At 55.9% G+C, this 18,785-nt stretch overlaps 1 protein-coding gene across 3 annotated transcripts in view; it reads right to left on the reverse strand.

Annotated features, from left to right (window-relative positions):
• CACNA1A (calcium voltage-gated channel subunit alpha1 A) overlaps positions 1-18,785 on the reverse strand; it is a 211,479-nt gene that overhangs the window by 45,181 nt on the left and 147,513 nt on the right. For all 3 annotated transcript variants that reach the window (XM_047094938.1, XM_047094939.1, XM_047094940.1), the window contains exons 21-25: positions 17,255-17,393; positions 15,462-15,591; positions 11,016-11,075; positions 10,224-10,330; positions 1,355-1,454 (exon numbers count right to left, since the gene is read on the reverse strand). In XM_047094938.1, coding sequence (XP_046950894.1) covers positions 1,355-1,454; positions 10,224-10,330; positions 11,016-11,075; positions 15,462-15,591; positions 17,255-17,393 — 536 coding nt within the window. The remainder of the gene's footprint in view (positions 1-1,354; positions 1,455-10,223; positions 10,331-11,015; positions 11,076-15,461; positions 15,592-17,254; positions 17,394-18,785) is intronic.

Consider the following 18,785-nt stretch of genomic DNA (forward strand, 5'->3'; position numbering starts at 1 on the left):
TCCCCGCCCCCGCCGTTTTCAACTCCCGGGAAACGGGGCAGCTTCTCTGAGCCTAAGACAAGCTCACAGCTCCTCAGGGCAGGAGGAACGGGCAGACAAGGAATTTCCTGTTAATTCTGTGTCCCTGCTTCACTCGTGGCCCCTTTTCCCATCCCCTGGAGCTGTGCTCTCACGCCCTTTGGACCGCTGAGCAGTAGGGGGCGCTCTGCCGGTGAGAGCCGACTTCACGTGCCCCGGAGATCCTGCCCTGGGTGACCTGGAACCCTCTCACCATCTGCCCAAGAAGGCAGGGGTCCAGGCCCGGAATGTCTCCCACCCCGTTCTGCTTCTAACCGCAGCGGGTCCTAACCCCAAGCGGACAAGGGTCCTCGAACCTACTGGAACTATAGGCTGGCTTCGGCAGCTTTCCCCAAGGGAGAGCGTGCATAGCTTTCCTGGGGGCTTTTATTTATTTATGTTTTATCTAATTTGATTAACTAATTAAATATTATTTTTCAGAGGGAGAGAGACAGAGTGAGAGCGGGGGAGGGGCAGAGAGAGGGACAGAGAAAGAATCCCGAGCAGGCTCCACAAGGTCAGCGCAGAGCCTGATGCGGGGCTCAGTGCCACGAACCGCGAGATCATGTGTGACCTGAGCTGAGATCAAGGGTCGGATGCTTAACCGACTGAGCCACCCAGGCACCCCTCTTAGGCTAGATTTTAAGAACAGTATCTTGTCTTTTGGGAACATGTTTAGCTTTATCTTCTGTTGGGTTCTTTCTGCTCTTCCCGCTTGAGAACCTTGACGCGGAATTTCTTTTTAAAATACGTTCACTTAAATTTAAAAAAAGTGATCGATGAAACAAACATGAAGAGAGGATACAGGTGGCCCTCAGGTGGAACACCAATTGGAAAGATGCGTTTGAATGACTAGGTTTCATTTCCTTTTCTCTTCTCCTGAATGACAAGCTCTGGGAAATACTGGTTCACACTGTTGAGGAACAGGAGATACTCGAACCTAGAACTGGTAGGTGAAAAGTCAAAAGCTACGTGGGACCAGAAACCTAGTTTCTTGCTTCCCACATTAGGGTTGTGCCCGACTGTTATCCATACGACAGCTTCGTGGGAATCAGGAAAGGGGATCCTGACCTCAAGACGCTTCATCTAATGGAAAATTGTCATAATACACAGATTCTGTCAGGTCAGCGCGCTTTACTGCCATCTGCTGGAAAGCTGTAGTAATAAATACATCCATCTACGATGGATGTGATGTTACCAGCACCCCTTTCAGTGTCTGTGTCCTTGAGCAGTGCTCAACCTGCCCAACTGTACACGGCAGCAACCCTGACGGGCCTCCCACCTGCCCCAATCTCACCTTGAGCTTTGGCAACCGCTTGATGGTTTTAAGAGGTCGTAGCACCCGGAGGACTCGGAGGGACTTAATTGTGTTGATGTCCTTTCCTTTGCTGTTGCCACTGTGGAGGGACGTTAGGGTACGGAGAGGGGAAAAGAGGGAGCAGAAGTCAGTCTGGGTGGGGGGTGGCCCACAACTCCACGTGACCCTGCCCCCTCAGGCCCAGGAGTCTGGGGTGAGCCTGGCACCGGCCTGCCCTTGCTGGGGAAGAGTGGTGAGCACCCCTGCTGTGTTTGGGCTCAAGAGGTAGCCAGCAGACGGCCTTCTGTGGTCCTGGTCTCAGGACTTGTTAAGGGCCCTCCACCACTTGGCTGGGCCTGTGTAACTGCATGGGGTGGCCCTCAGACCCAGCATGGGGCGGCTGGTGGCACCTGTGGGCTCTCATTGGTGCTGGAGAGCGGGATTCCCTGCCTCCCCTCCCAAAGGATCTAGGAACGAGTTAACGTGGCCCTCCCTCGATATTCCCTGGGCCCGCGCGAAAGCAAAGAACCGGGACGTCAGAGGCTGATGCTGAACCTCTGCCAGGGTCTCAGGCCTCATTCTTCCAGGGTCTCTTAACCCATCTTTTCTACGGGGTTCAGTGCAGGGTCTACTGGACCGGGGCCCTAGCCGTACAGCCCCTGCAGAGGCCGTGATACCCTTAGCCAACCATGATTCAGGTCCCCCAAAAGGAGGGCATCGGGTGCGGCCATCAGAGGCCTGCGGTTAATAGAACTCACCACCCGCCAGTCGCCCAAGCCAGAAACCCGGGTCCCGTTCAGCTTTCTGTCCTCCATCCCCCGTGGGTTACCCTCCTAACCTCTCCATCATCGTCCCTGGCCATCGTCTTGTGCTGGCGTCCCACTACCCATTTCCCAGCTCCCCCCCCCCACCCGCTCCCTGTCTCCCTCTCCTTCCACCTTTTCCGCACACAGTGGTTCAAAGCCAATGACCATGTCACTCTCCTTCTCAGAATCCTTCTGGAGACATCTGAATGCCCAGAACTGCAAGCTTTTGGCTCGGCATTCAAGGCTCTTCAAAACCTAGCCCAACTTACCTCGCCTTTGCATTCCCATCGACTGCTACACACCCCAAGCCCCAGCCAGACTCTTTGCCTCTGTTTGTTTTTGCACCTACTGTCCCTGCTGCTAGAAATGCCCTTCTGCCACCTGTCCGTTCCCAGGACTATGTGGCCTTCGCAGCCAAGTTAAGTGGCCCCTTTATCCGACAGCCTCCCCTGATTGCCTGCGGTGCTACCAGACCCTACTGCTGTTTCAGAATCATCTTTGCTTCGTCTTTGGCTTCTGGCTTTAGCGAGAGAACTTCTCAAAGGCTTAAACTGTGACCTATTCTTCTACGGTTCATTTTCCCTTTGATCTTGGTTCTTGTCCCAGCTCCCGCCGTGTGCCTGGCGTGTGATCTCAGGACACACGTGAACGGATCCAGATGAGAGTTCTTTGAGGGTCTCCTAGCGAACATCTCCCCAGAGTTACCTCGTGGGTCAGGTGTACAACTCCCAGAGACCCCTCCCGTGGTGTATCTGGATACAAACCCCCCCACCCCCTTTTTTAAAGATCTCTTTTCTCTTCATTTTTCAGGGAATAAAGAGCGGGAGCTGGACTTAACCCTGCGGGGCACAGCCATGCTCCAGGATTCAGCTGGAACACGTTTTTCCCTTGTGAAACCCAAAGTCACCGTTCTCTCAAGGCCGTGCCCCTGAAATACGAGATGCACGTCAAGAGAGCCACTGAGATAATCTGAAGCAGGACAGGGACACAACTTGGATCGCACGGGGACACGGCTACTTCTTCCCCAAGTGTCTTTCAGGCCTTTTGCTTTGGGAAGAGCGGAAGTCTCCGTACTAAAACATCAAGCAAGGGGGCATCTAGGTCGTAAGCGGGACCGGCTAAAATCCTGAAGTGCCGAAGGCCTGACATTTGGAAGCAGGACCCCCGTGGGCAGATCCACTCCTCGGAAAGTGACTCCCCGGCCATCAGGGGGCCCTCTCTCCCAGAAGGCGCTGTGTGCCCTCTGGCCAGGCTGGGAGACAATCTTGTTTACGGAGGCACTGAGGAGTGTTCCTGGCGGGTTGGCTCCTGAGCATATGCAGGAGTGGCTTGATCAAGGCGTTCTCACAGAAAACCACCCGCTTTTTGAACCACTTTGCTGAGAGTGTAGATGTTCTTTCTCCCTTCTCCCACCCTTCTCCCATCTCGGGGCCTGGACATGCTTAGTCCTTCGGGAGTCACCTCCCCGTGCTTGTCTGCCTTGCTGAAGGGAGCCCCTGGGGAGGCCCCCCCTCCCTCACGTCCCTTCTAATCTCTGCCAAGAACCAGACTAATGGTGCGTTGCAATGGGAAGCAGTTGCCAAGACCCCTGAGGGCTCCCCTCCCTGGGGAGAGACCGAGGGGGGGCTCTGGTCACTGCAAAAAACAGGACAGCAGCAAGGACACGAGGCCATGGAAAGGGGCCCAGAACCAACGTGGCTGCACCAGAGCACGGAGAACGAGAGACGAAATGAGAGAGAGAGAGACAGAGAGAGAGAGAGACAGAGAGAGAACTTTACCGTGTACTGCTCCTGGTGAGGTGGCGTTGGTGGGAGAGACAGATCGTAAGCGGCCTCAGAAGAGAGAACACAGAGCACACACATACACGCACGCGCCCCTGAGCGCCCCCTGCCCCACCCGGGCACTGGGTTGGGGCGGGGGCGGCAGCCTCAGGCTTGCGGCTCTGGCCGACGTCCATCCTTCCATCTGGAAGCCCCTGTTCGGTCCCCTGCCCTCGGCAGGCTCCCAGCACTGCCCAACCGCACCGAGAAAGCCAAATTTCCAAGTAGCTGGACAGCCAGAGAGCCGTCAACTGCCGAAGGCGAATGCGCCCCTGAAGGTCACTGCCAAGAGCTGGAGAAAGAAAGCCCTTTCCTCCAGAGGTCCCGGGGCTGGGAGGTTTTAGAATGGCTTGCCAGTTGGGAGCTTTGGAGTCAGGAGCACCAGGGTTTGGACCCCAGCTCTGCCTCTAAGGACCGTCCTCATCTGCAAAACAGACCCGGGGGATTCTGGTGCTTGACACGCAACAGCCACGGCCTTGCCTGGACCCCCTACGTGACGAGGGACAGGGAGGTCAGTGGAGGGTTCCGATGCGGGCTGTGGTTAGAGCCTGCTCTCGGGAGTCCCGAGAAAACGCGAGCCTAGACGAAGCCACCTTCGCACAACTCCTCTCTGGCCTCAGGCTCGGCCTCGGTAGGACCCTCCGACCATGGCGGGAGGTCGAGGCCGAGAGACCCGACCGCGTCAGCGAATGGAAGCCTTGCCGCCTGCCCCTCTCGAACTTGGTGGTGTTTCTAACAACGGAACGGCTTAAATGCCTACGAATATTCCCGATGGGGTTTTTCCTCCCCCGCCCCCCTTTTTATTCTATCTCAGGGGTTCTCAAAGCTCAGCGTATCTAGGAATCGCTGCGGACGTGGAATCGTGTCGCTTCTCCTTCGTGGACGGCTGACAGATCTTTCAAGGACGGTGACTCCCGCCTAACCCGCTGACTTCGGGTGTGACCTGGGAGTCTTCTGAAGGTCCCCGTGCCTGTGGGAAGGTGGCACCGTTATGTCTGTTTTCCAGATGAGGAAGCTGAGGCCCAGAGCGGGGGAGCGACCTGCCCAAGGTCACCCAGCGAGATTCAAGCCCCGGTTCGTGTATCTCGGGCTCAAATCTTCTCTCCGTTTTAGCGCACGCAAGAAAAATAATGCCTTCGGTGCAGGGGCTGTTTTGAGGGTAGGATAAGAAAGGTGGCAGCCTGAGGGCTCCTCCTTTGGCTTCCCGGCAGTTTGGCTGCCGAGCATGCAGGAGTGGCTTGATCAAGGCGCTCTGCCAGCGGTGCCGGCCTGCCCTGAGGGAGGAGGGGCGGCGCCAGATGGACTCTTGGCAGTGAGGGCAGGATCGTGATCCGCCAGCTGCTGAGAAGTGTCAGGTGGCCGCCCCGATGCATGGGCACAGAGCATGACATCATGTGTGATGGCTCATGAGATGCTGTGATAATGGCGGTCACGTGGACACGGCACGCAGCCCGTAGAAGGAGCAGGACGCGCACACACACACACACACACACACACACACACACAGATCTGGGTGAGATGCAGGAGGGGTGGAGACCGTCAGCAGAGCTTCGACACATCCCTTGGAGGACCACAGGGATCGTTCTCCCACATCCGAGACGGGGCCACAATCACAGCGCTGAGGCAGAATCCTTGCCTCCACCCCAAAAGGCCGAGCAGGCTCGTGTCCCCTTCCCCCGACTCTCGAGGAACCCAGGCTGGCTAGGCCGTCAGGTGCCATCCGGCTCACTGGTGGAAGCTTCCAGGTTCAGGGCTGGGACGCGGGCAGCAGCCCTGAGTCTGACAGCCGAGGCCCACGGCAGCCATCCTGCCAGACTCGCTTCCCTTCACACGCCCTCTGGGCCTCAATTTCCTCATCTGCAGAATGGGGATCACGAGACAGCTTCCCACAGGAGGCGGTGGTGAGGGGTTTTCTATTTTATGGGGAAACCGAGGCACGGAGCAGGCTAAGGGACCTGCACACTGCACACAAACCGGACAGGCTTCCAGGAACCTCTTTCTAAAGCAATGAGACTACTCTAACACCTGTTTGGGGTTCTCAGCCTTGTCTACGAGAAGATGGCACAGGGCAGATAAACTGAGGTAAAGGACCAGGGAGAAAGGGAAGCAGAGGACTCTGGGGTTGGGCACTCAGGCTAAGACCCCCACGTCTGCCAACGTTGACATCCATGTAGTAACAAGGAAAGGCCATAAGCAAAGTCCTTACAGGGACTTTCTCAGGCAAGAGGCCAGAACCCTGCAGCCAGGAGGAGGATTCTGAAACGTTTCCGGGGAGGAAAGCAGCAGCCTGGGGGCTCCTTGTCTGGCTTTTTGGCGGATTAGCCCCGGGCATGCAGGAGTGGCTTGATCAAGGTGCTTGGCCAGTTGCACCAGGCCTGCAGCCCTGCCTTGAAAGAGAGATGGCGGCACCCGATGGAGTGTCTGCGGCAAGGGTGTGGCAGGGGGCCCGAGGGTCCGCCTCTCCCACCCCTATGGCCACCATAGACAGGTGCTCCTGTGACGGTCAGCTCTTCCAAAACCCCGCGAGAGTTGCCGGCCCTTGTCAGGATCCCACTGGCAAAATCTCACATCCCCCAGCTCCTGTGAGATCTGCGAGCCCATCGAGGCTCATAGGATGCCCTTAAATCCCAGTCTGGACCTTTTCCTTGCATAGGGATTAAAAAAAACACCAAAACCCAAAACAAGAAGCCAAACATTCAAAACAGGGATTTTTCAAGGTCACGGGCTGGCTGGCTTTGTGCCTGAAGCAACTTCGCAGAAGCAGCTGAAAAGATTCGCTACAAACGTGCTGCCAGATTTCTGTGAGTTGGAGGCTCGTTTCGAATGCCCTTGGATAACTTCATATTTAAAATGAAAATTCAAAACAAAAATCAGCTCCCTCCAGCAGATTCTTTTGCAACACAAAGAATCCACTCTGCGGATTGATTTTTGGTGGAAAAAATAATTTTGATTTTGCAGACTGCAGAGACTAATTGTAGCTTCGGGGATCCTAGAAACAGCATATTGTGAATTACCAGCTCTTTATGGCCAAAGTCCTTCCTATGGTTGAAAGCCCCCGGTCTTTCGGAGGCTACCCCTTCCCCAAACTGTGAGGCCAAACTGGGGGGTGGAGGTGGGGCGGGGGAAGGGGTGGGTAGGGAGGGGGAGGCTCCTTCAGCACTGAAGCATTTGCTGCGGACAGAGGTCTGGGAGGAAAGCGCCAAGGTCAAGGGTGAGCTGACGCGTCAGTCGCCACTTTTTCTGTGCTACACCCAGTGGTGGCCGCGGAGGGCAAAATTCACCACCCAGGGCACAGCTGGCCAAGCGGTGGTTGTGTGTGGGCAGGGGGATGTGGCCGACAGGTGCTCACCCCTGTCCCTGTCCCCGCCACCTCCTGAGCCCTAGGAGACTTGGGGACTGTTGGAAAGACCTCATCCTGGAGGGCTCGAGGAAGTATGGAAGAGGCACCCGCCCAAACTTGCCCTCCCTTGTCACAAAGACCACCGCTGCTCCGAGTATAGTGGGGATCGGGTCTCCTGATGCCCGAGCGTATGGCGAAGGGTCCGCCTTCTCCAGGCCACACAGCCCAGGTTACGTGGATGGTCAGGCCCACGTCACCGGAAGATAAGGGCCAGGGCCCGGGGAGGGGGAGAGAGAGTGAGAGGGAGAGACAGAGGGACAGGGAGGGAGAGAGAGAATATGAACGAGACAGAAGGACAGAGGAGACACATGACACATGCTGAATGGGCTGGGTGGGCAAAGAGAAACAGAGAGACACAGAAAGTGATAAACAGAGAAGAGAAAATGGGGGGGGGGAGGAGAGAGGCACACAGAAAGAGGGAGGGAGGGAGGGAGAGAAACGGAAGGGGAAAGAGCCAGGGAGGCAAGTCAGAAGGAAGAGGAAAAAGGGGAAAGGGGAAGAAAGACACAGAAGCAGGGCAAGGCAGGGGATCCGAGACAGAAAACAGAGACAGACAGGGGTGGAGACACAGGTAGGTTATCTCGGCGGGGGGGGGGGGGGGGGGGGGGCAGATTCATTCTAGCCTGAGGGAGGTAAGACGTTTTGGCTCTTCTGAGTTGAAATTTTCCCTGGACCTAGTGTGGAGCCCTCCAGCCACCTTGGAGGAATCGCTCAAACAGCTGACACAGGGAGGGACGACTGTATTTCGTTACCTTCTCATATATACTTCAAAGATCTTTAAAATAAAATTTTTTTTTAACATTTATTTTTGAGAGAGTGAGACAGAGCACGAGTGCGGGAGGGCCAGAGAGAGAGGGGGGGGACACAGAATCCTAAGCAGGCTCCAGGCTCTGAGCTGTCAGCACCCAGCTGACCCAGCCACCCAGGCGCCCCTAGAAATCTTTTTTTTTGAAGAAAACTGGTGCTATCTTGATAGGAAAAAAATTGTATCTTGTTTGTATTTTATATTTCTCCAAATTCCAAGGAGGCGAAATTTTCTTCATTTTTACTAGCTGTCAGCATTCTGCAAAATTTCTGTTTATATCCCTTCCCTTGCCCACGTATCTACTGAGTTTCAGGTTTCTTAGTGATTTGTAACTGCTTTTTACATATGAAGGCCATCGATTCCCTGTCTTATTTGTGGCCATCTTTCTCCCCTCATTCGCTGTGCATTTTACTTATTTCACTTTTTTTTTTTTAAATTTTTTTTTTCAACATTTATTTATTTTTGGGACAGAGAGAGACAGAGCATGAACGGGGGAGGGGCAGAGAGAGAGGGAGACACAGAATCGGAAACAGGCTCCAGGCTCTGAGCCATCAGCCCAGAGCCCGACGCGGGGCTCGAACTCGCGGACCGCGAGATCGTGACCTGGCTGAAGTCGGACGCTTAACCGACTGCGCCACCCAGGCGCCCCTTTATTTCACTTTTTAAAAGTGTCGACCGTTTTAATAACGTAGCCACACTTCGGATTTTTACAAAATCTCTTCGACTGCTCTAATACTGAAATAATCATTTAAAAAAGGGGGGGGAGGCGGAGGGAGTGAGGAAGAAGGAGAGAGAAAGGAGACGAGGTGGAAGACGAGCAAACCTAGAAAGAGGAAAAGAGAGTAGAAGGAAAAGGGGAAAGGGGGTGGGAAGTCTGGCCAGAGTCAGAAATACAATCAGCCCCGGGACCCTCGTCGTAGGGCTCCAGAGGCTTGGAGCCGTCCGGAACCCTGGAACTTTCTTGCTGTTCTGACACAACTTGACCGTATTGTGTCCCCAGGGGAGAATCCGAGCGTGGCCCGCTTTGGTCCTTAAATTGGAAAGGAGCCACCGCTCTGGCCTCCTGACAAACGGAGTCTTCACTATTGGGTTGGGGGGCCATTCAAGGACCCCGAGAGAAGGACGCGAGGGAGCAGAGGCACGAGGGAAGCCTCTGATTTCTCACTGTGGGGGTGAGGCGGGTGGGAACCCCTCTGAGACTTTCCTTTCTGGGACTGACCCACTGCGGTGGGCACACACAGGGTCTGCCAAGAAGACTTGGGGGTGAAGGGCCGGCTAGGTCTCCTCAACCTGCCCCAAATGTCTAGAACTTAAGGCACGCACTGCCGAGTTCGCTCTCGGGGCCCTAAGACCTCGCGGGTGCTCAGCCCTTGGGTACCACCTTGAAATGCTTCCCAGAGCTCAGGAGCCATCTTGGAATGGGTCCCCACAATTTGGGTGCCATCTTGGAGAGAATGGCTGCCCGGCCCTTGGGTGCCATTCTGGGATGGCTCCCCAGGACCCAGGGGCCATCTCGGAGTTGCACAACGATGCATGGCCTTTCAGAGGGCAGAGAGTCTTAGGACCTGCCGGGACACGTGAAGGACACACAAGGGGAGTCACCAGGTCCACAACTATTGAGCCTGCAGACACAGGGTGGGGGGGGGGGTCCGAATTCTCATGCACATTCGTTTCCTGATTTTCTTTTTAGGGGATCTCAAAGAGACAGCGGTTGGGGTGGAGCTTGTAGAGCAGAGGGAAGATGAAATGTCCCGGCGGGGCTATTCTACTGAAAGCAGCGAGCGAGGGGCCAGTGACGTGGCTGCGCGAGGAGGTAGAAGGTGGGGTCCCTTCTCTTCCTTCTTCCACAGGGGACGTCATGCAAAAGCCAGTCGAAGCTCTTCCTGGCGTAGCATGCGGATGTCCCCCCCGCCCCCCACCTCCCAGAGCCCACTCTCCCGTCTCTACGCCCTGAGAACACGTTCCCTGGTCCAACGGGCAGCCCCCGGCCGGGGGCGGGGCGCAGAGAGGCAAGTGGAAACCTCAGGAGGAGACTTACGTGAAGGCAAAGGCCACCAGGGCCCCACTGACCACTATGAAGTCGAGAATGTTCCAGAGGTCGCGGAAGTAGGCACCCTGGTGCAGGACGAGCCCCAGGTCGATCATCTAGGGGTGAGAAGAGACGGTGCTTGGGTCCCTCGTCCCACTTGGGGGAGCAGCCCCCACCCTTCCAGTCTCTGGGGGGAAGGGCACCAGGAGGGGACACACGGAGGGGAGCCCAGTGGACCTCCCCATCTCACGAAGGGCAGTTCTAGCCTGCTGGTTCTCAGGTCCAAACCTCGATGCCCCCCTTCACTCCTCTTTGTCTCGTTCCCCCACGTGGAATTCACCAGGAAGCCTGCCAAGAACCTGCCCACCTTCTCCACCACCCTGGCCTGCCCCCACCACCCTCTGCCCGGCCCAGTACAATCGCCTGCTCCTAGCTCTCTCAGCTCCCACCCGCCCCGCCCCTCCCTCAAGCGCATCCTCCCCAGCGAGGCCAGAGGGTGCCCCTGGCATGGGCAGGAGTCAAGTTCCTCCTCTGCCCAGAGCCCTCCATGGCTCCCACCTCATTGGGGTAAAAGCCAAAGTTCTCCCCGTGGCCCACAAGGCCCCGCCGGATCTGTCCCTGTCACCTCCCTGCTCTCATCTCTCCGCCCTGGGTTCTCCACTCTCCTCACTCACTCCTTCCAGTTCTCACCGCTGCTCCAACACACCAAGCGTTTCTAATCCCCCTGGGGAAGCCACCTGCGCCAGGGTGGCATTCTTGAGAGTGAAGTTTCCCTTGGATCTTGGCTCTCTCAGCACTCACCTTGATCACCATCTCAAAGGTAAAGACGCCTGTAAAAACGTAGTCAAAATACCGTAGCACCTGTAGGGGATCAAAGCAAAGGGGCAGCAGATCACTGGCTTGCTCCAGCAGAGTCCCCAAGGAACAGACTCTCCAAGCAGAGGGGGAAACACGGCTGCCACATACAGTTGGGCAGGGTGGGCACTGTACAACGGCCCCTCCCACCCCGTCTCATAGTGCAGATTAGTACGTTGTGTATGAAACTGTCCAGCAGATGGCAGAAAAGTCCTAACGAAACCACTCAGGGTGGTTTGCTTACCCACGGGAAGGGCGCCTTTTTTTTTTTTTTAATTTGCCCAAAGCTCAATATAAAGGAAAGGTGATCTTAGGGACGTTCAGGGAGGACTGTAACCCTGCTGGCGACCGGTCTGACCTCCCCACGCCCTTGACCTGCTGGGTCTCCTAGGTGAGAAGTCCTAAACATGACCGGCCTTCTAAGCCAGACACTGGGGGGGGGCGGGGATCAAACTCACCACCGTGGTCTCCCCCAGCAGATCTGCGGCCACATCTTCACCATGGTGGGGGGATTCTCCCCGCACCCCTCCCTCCCCCCACTCCCTCGTGCGGGGCCAGAGCTGGGTGGTCTCCGCCTGGCTGAGCGACGGCCTGCAGCCTGGCCCCTCTCCAGGCCATGCCATAGCACGGCTCTGGTGTGGCCTTGGCAGGAGGATGTGGTTATGCTGACACAGCAAGTGCACGTTGGAAGGGCTGATATTTACTGAGCACCACCACCAGAGGGCGCCCGTGAGCACCGCACTCCGGTTAGGGTCCTTCTCTGCCCTAGAATCCTCTACGGCTCCGATCTCACTTGAGGTAAGAGCCAAAGTCCTCCTGGTGGCCCCCGAGGCCCCGAACGACCTGCCCGGTCACCTCTATGCCTTCACCTCCACTCACCGTCCCTTGTTCACTCTACACCCGTCACTCTGGGCGTCTTCACCGCAGGGCCTTTGTACAGGTGGCTACCTCTGCCTGGAATGCTCTTCCCCATGTCCTGCCTGATTCCCTCTTTATGGCTTGGCTCAACTCTCACTTGCTCGGCGAAGCCTTCCCCTACTGCCTGTTTAAAGTCCTACTTCCTGGCGCTCGCAGTTTTCCTCACCAGACCAACCACCCACCCCTGCGAACGATTCGTTGTAATTTGTTATAGTCATCAGTAACCTCATCGTCCACGTTCCTGACCTGAGATCAGCCCCACGCGGCCAGGGACGTTTGGCTATGCCTGTAGTGTCTCCAGCTCATAACACAGGCTCAAGCATACAGTTGGCACTCAAGAAATGTTTGCGGAATGAATGCATGGGTAGCTGGAAGGGTCCTGGGGATCTGTGTGGTCACACCTCACGTTCCCGTTACGCGTGGGGCTTGAAGGGCCATCAGGGCCCAGAGTGGCCAGGATGGCTGGCTCCCTGAGACGGGGGGGTGGCAGGTGCAAGGGGCTGGAAGGATCTGGGTGCAGAGAGAGCAGTTCAGGTGCACCGGGCGGAGGGCTCAGCAGGGCCAGAGGCCTGGCGCTCTGTGAGCTGGGAAGGCAGGGGCCATCTCCTACCCTGTCAATCCTTGACGTTTAGCTCTCTGCGTGGCACATACTATTTGCTCATTAATTGCTAAATAAAGCAATGAATGGAAAGCAGAGAGGGGGTGCCTGGGTGGCTCAGTCAGTTAAGCGTCCGACTTCGGCTCAGGTCACCATCTCACGGTTCGTGAGTTCGAGCCCTAGGTCAGGCTCTGTGCTGACAGCTCGGAGCCCGGAGCCTGCTTTGGAGCCTGTGTCTCCCTCTCTCTCTGTCCCTCCCCCACTCGCATTCTGTCTCTCTCTCCTTCAAAAATAAATAAACATTAAAAAAAATTAAAACAAGAAAAGAAAAGCACAGAGGAAAAAAGGAATGAGGGGAGTGGGGGAGGGGCAGGCCAGGTGGTCAGGGGAATCAACTTCTGGAGAACTGAGGGGTTGTGAGTTCGAGCTCCCACGCTGCGTGTGGAGATTACTCAGAAGTAAAATCTTATCAAAAAAAAAAAAATTCTGGAGAACCGAATTAAGTCGGACAAGAGGAAATCAAGGAAACCGAGAGACCAATAAATCAGGTTTGACTCTCTCGGATGTGCCGATCCTTTGCCCTATGCAAATGACAATTTCCTGTGGCTCGGTTTACTCCAAGCAGGTGCTCGGGCTCATTTATCCCAGGGAAACGCAGATCAAAGTCCCAGAGAGCCTCTGCGTCATACCCACCAGGTCGGCCAAAGGAGTCTCCAGTCCCCAAGGTTGACAAGCCTGGGGAGTGGGGGGGGGGGGTGGGGTGGGGTGGGGCACGAGGTTGGGTGACAGAAGAGAGGCACAGAATTATTCCATCTGTTTTCATGTCAGAAATGAGCAACAACACCCAACTCTAGCGCCTAAGGGTGCCCAAGCCGGTGGGAAAACTAGAGTAGCTAAGCTCGTTCCAGAAGGGTGGTCCCTTCTGGTTACCGCTAGGGTTGGGTTATCCAGTGTGGACCCTTGGGGCTGGCGCATTCCCCTCGCGGGGGCTGCCCTGTGCCCCTGAGGGGGCCGAGCACCCCTCTGGATGTCAGTAGCGCCCCGTCTGCCCACCCCAAGTCGTGACAACCCAAATGTGTCTCCGGACGTCCCGGGATGTGAACCCTGACTTCAGAGGGAGGGAAAGGGGGCACTGAGGAGATGTGCCCGGTGTGGGGGGTGGTTTTGTTTCACTTCCTGCCCCATGGGGGAGGGGGTCCCCGGGCATCAGCTGGCCGTGTGGGGCCACAGTGCCCTTGAAGAGGGGAGGGCTTCGAGGAGAGAAGTTTCAATTGCAAGATGCAGCAGGCAGGGGCCGGGATAAGGCTTTGCAGACGCCCCATGGGGCTGGTCCGAGCCCCGCCGGGCTCCCTCAGCTCCAGGAACCGCAGCGGTACCCCTGCCAGTGACAGAGCCTTCTCTGACCTCCTAGAGTCTGCAGGGGGGTTGCTGACCGCTCCTGGGACACCCCCTCCCGGACCTGGCTCCCTGCAGTCCCCGGGGGTGGGGAGAGCTGGCCGTAGAGAACAGAGCGCAGCCTCAGCCCTGCCCTGGTGCTCGTTTCTTCCGGGAGCCGTGTTCTAATTATTTCCTTCCAGCTCCCCCCTCGGGTCCCCAGGGGCCCTGCCAGGCCTGCAAAGGAAGGGAAAGTGCAAGGTAAGCTGCTGTCCGGCAGGCTTGATTTATGGGGCTTGCCAGCCTCACCAGGCTCCTAACCTACTTAGCGAGGGCGGCAGGGCCTGGCTCCCATCGGAAAATGTGCCCCTGGCTCCGGGCAGGGGGGCAGCGATGGGGGGGGGCAGGAAGGAGCTGGGGAAGGAGGTTCTGCCACCGGTGTGGAATCTGCCAGGCCCTCGCTTCTCAGTGCCTCACTTTCCCCTCTCAACCACAGGCACGTGCCCATTCTTGCTGGGCAGGACTTAAGGGGAGCCATGCGCACAGTAGGTGCTCAAAAAACGGACACAGTTGAGGGAAGCAGAAGGAGCGACGGGGGAGGCAGCATTGGGATTCTGCCGTGTGATCTCGGCCAGGTCACTGAACCTGCCCGAGCCTCAGTTTCACCATCTGTCCAATGGGGATACCTGGGAGAGCTTACATGTCAAGTGCCGGGGCTTGTGCTCTGAACACAACCACCACTCAGTTATCAGGAACCGTTAGCAGACCCTGCACCCCTAAAAGGAGAGCCTTACAGCTCTCCAAACAGCTGAAAGTGTTTCTGCGTCAAGAGAGTTCTTTCTTTCACGGTTCCTGGGCGGCTCAGTCGGCTAAGCGTCCGACTCCGGCTCAGGCCACGATCTCGCGGTTCGTGGGTTCCAGCCCCTCGTCGGGCTCTGTGCTCTGAGCCCGGAGCCGGCTTCGAGGTCTCTGTCTCCCTCTCCCTCTGTCCCTCCCCCACTGGCTCTCTCTCTCTCCCCCTAAAAATAAGCACGCATTAAAAAAAAAAAAAAAAGCATCGTCCTTTCTTTCAAAGCTCGTGTCAAAGCCAAGATCAAAGCCAAGAAGTCTGTTGGGTGAGACCCGGCGGCCGAGGGGATACCTGTGGAGCACCCCTGCCTGGGTACTCCCTACGTTCCAGGCAGAGGGTGCGCACCCCCACCTAACGCCAGCCTCGCTCCCCCTGCCCGGGATTTCAGCAACTTCCGGCCCCTCCTGCCCTCGGCCGCCTTTCCCCCACCAGGTGCACAGTCACCACTTCCTCGCGGGACGTCCCGCCCCCAAGAGCTTACGCGACCAATCAGGGCTTCCCCGCCCCACCGGAAGCCGTGGTGAGCCCAGGGCTGCGCCCAGGGGTACCCCTGACATTCCTTCCAGCCTGGCTGGCGGCGTTGAGGACGCAGGGGAAGGTGGCCCGTAGCAGAGCGGCCCGGCCAGGAGGGCGCCCGCGGAGCGGGACTCACGTTGTTTCGCGGTGCGTTGGGCTGCACGGGATCCTCAGCCGCCAGGGCGATGCTGCTCATGGCAATGACCATGAGGATGCACATCTCAAAGTAGCGCAGGTTCAGGATGTAGTGGCACAGGCGGCGAAGGCTGTGGGGACAGGTGGGTGTGCAGGGGTCCACTCAGACTGTGGGCTCCCAAGCCCTTTCCTCCTGTAATCTCCTTCTGTCACCTGCCACCACCTGAGCTCTCTGACTCCCAAGGTTCTATACCCCACCCAGTGTCAAGATCTTCCCCCTGGGGGGCCTCTCGGGGGTTCATGGAGCCCCAAGAAGGTGGCGGGGGGGGCCCTCGGCCAGGGAAGATAGTCACAGGCCCTGTGGATAGGTTCCTTTCACTTCCAAACAACCCTCTGGGAAAATCTTGATTCCCGGGACGAGTTGAAGAAATACTGTTCTTGATTCTGCAGGAGACGAAAGGGTCTTTTGTGCATAAAATACCCTATGGTCAAACAAAATTGGGAAATTCTGGGTTAAACAGATTTCTTTCTTTCTTTCTTTCTCTCTCTCTCTCTCTCTTTCTTTCTTTCTTTCTTTAATTAATTGAGTGACCTTAGGCAAGTTACTTATCCCCTGTGCCTCAGTGCCCTATCTGTGAAATGGCCGTAATAATGGTGCCTACCTTACAAGAATGTGAGGCTCCGAAGAGTTAATATATGCCTGGCACATAGTAAGGGCTCCAGAAAAATCAGCTACTGAAATGATTCATCGCGGGCCTTATCAGAGCCTTTGATGGGGTACTAGGATAACACTTAAGTACTTAACCTCTTGAGTGGAGCTAATAATATTAATAAATATGTCACAAAGTTGTGTGAAGGGCAGCAGGGCTGAGTGGTTAAGAACAGGGATGCTGGCGTCAGTCTGTTTGGGCTCTCCCACTTGCTTGCTGTATGAACTCGGACAGGTGACTTCACCTCTCTGGGCCTCAGTTTCTTCATCTGTTAAATGGGCATACACATAGTACCAATCCCATAGGGTTATTATGAGAATTTTTTTTCCCCCAGTTTGTAAAGCACTCACAACCGTGCCTGGCACTAAGTGCCACATAAGTGTTTCCCTAACAAAATAGATAGTTTCAACCAAATAAAAAAGGAAGCACGCAGAGTGAGACTCAAGAGTCTCAAGAGGCAGGTTACAGAAAGCAGTTACCGCCCAATTTATGTGATGTGAGTTTTCTTGGTCAGGAAGCACTTTGAGGGACCAGGGTTTCAAGAAATAGCCTTCGGAAAAACGCAACCCTCCATCAACCACCGTGACACGCATGTGATAAGTCTCTCCCCTAAATAATCTTTCCTCCTCAAGGATGCCCAAGACAAAGGGCTATGGAACTCAGAGACCATCTGCCTAGAATCCAAATCCTTGTGGAGCAGAGGTTAGGAGCCAGAGCTCAGGGACCAGGGCCACCAGGTATGACGGTACAGGTTGCGCACTGCACAAGGCAGCCGTGTCTTAGGGGTGCCTCTCACATTACAGACCGTGTAGAGTTGAATATTTATGACAAGGATTTCTAGCTGATGGCAGGGAGGGGTCTTTCCCCCCCCCCCCCAAATCAGTACTTTATGAGAAATTTCTCTCTTACAGGACTTAGGAAGAGAGCATCCGTTTCTCATCTGCTCAAACACCCCCTATGGGACTAATCGTGATCTGGGAAGCAACTCTCCCCATTACCCTCCACTGGGCCTGCCCTCTGGCTTGACTTCGAGTGCCCCAGTGGGAGCCCCGGGCCCCCTGCCCTGGCCACAGGCCATACTCACGGGTTGGTTGTAGAGAGGATAAACATAGAGCTGTAGGGGGGCATGGGCTTGGGGCCGTCTTCCCCAGGGTCGTCTTCCTCCTCCTCCTTCTTCTCTTCCTCCTTTTTTGGCAGTGGGTCTGGGTTGGCGTTTTTGTTCACTGTGGGGACAAGAACCAACACAGGGCTCCCTCCGTGATTTCCCACAAGCCTCTGGGCTCCTGTCCGCTCCCCAGGGCAGTGCCTACTATGTGCCAGGCACCACGGTATGTTGTTGAGTCCTCACGTGACCCTACGAGGTTTGTACTTGATAAGCTCCGTTTTACAGATGATGCAGCTGCGGCACAGAGAGGTGAAGTGACTTGCCTAAGGTCACACGGATTTGAACCTGGTCCCAGAGTGGTCCCTGCACTCGACCACTCGATAGACAACCTTGAGTCTGGTGGGACCCTCACAGGATATTAACACAAACCTGCCCCCATTCATTTGGAGGCAGGTAACATGAGCCCCAATAGCCCCACTTTACAGATGGTAATACTGAGCTCTCTCTTCGTCAAACTGCAGGGTTTGCCCCCCATTAACACCTCTCTCTTGATTGGAAGCGTCCTGAGCGTTGATTCTGCAGCCTAACCTTGCTAGGAGTCTGTGGGCAGGCGGAGTGTCCCTGAGCCTCAGTATTTCCATCTGTAAAATGGGCATAGTGACCAGAGTCACCCTGTGGGACTGTGGTGGGCGTTTATTAAGCAGACTCACGGAAATCTCCTACACAGAACTGACAAGTAAGAGGAACCATCTAGTTACATCTAGTTCAGAAATAACAAACCCGGTGGGTCGTTTCTAAGTTCTTAGTGCTCCTCTGACCCCAATCTCACATGGTGGGGGGTCTGGGGGTCAAAAACTGCCAGTCTCTCAAGGGTCTAGGCCTCAGCCGTGCAACAGTGGCTAGTCCAAACCACGAAAGGCTGTAAGTGTAAAACACACTGAATTTCTAAGACAGAGTACAAGAATAAGAACTAAAATAGACGATTAATCACGTGAAAAATACTGATCATAGGTTGAAATGGTGGCATTTTGGACAAATAAATAACACTCTGGGTTAAACGCAACTTATTATTAGAGTTCATTTCACCTTTTTCTTTTTTTTTTCTTTTTTACATCACTCCTTCCTCCCTCCTTCTCTCCCTTCTTTTCCATATGGATTCTAGAATGCTTCAAGCTGCACACGTGGCCTGTGTCGCATTTCTTTTGGACAGCGCTGCTCTAGGGAATCATGTGAGGCCCCCTCAATTTCCATCAGAAGGATCCATGGTGGCTTCCCGGCTCCCCTCTGGGAATTTGGGATGCAGGCAATATCGCTAAACCCTACCGAGTTGCACAGATATTAACCCTCCCGGCAGTCCCGTGGGGGCGGGACCCACGTCTATGCCCATTCTGAGAGGAAGAAACCGAGGGCAGAGAGGTAGGCTCAACTGTCCAGGGTCCCCCAGCCAAGCCTCCCGGGACTGGGCCCGAGGCGGCCGCTCCGGGGACCCCGGGTGCCCCGCCCGGTGATG

This window comes from Lynx rufus, unplaced genomic scaffold (genome assembly GCF_022079265.1).
Source record: "Lynx rufus isolate CCGP_SWC_20201006 ecotype Redwood Valley unplaced genomic scaffold, mLynRuf1.p SCAF_4, whole genome shotgun sequence".
NCBI classification, from domain to species: Eukaryota; Metazoa; Chordata; class Mammalia; order Carnivora; family Felidae; genus Lynx; species Lynx rufus.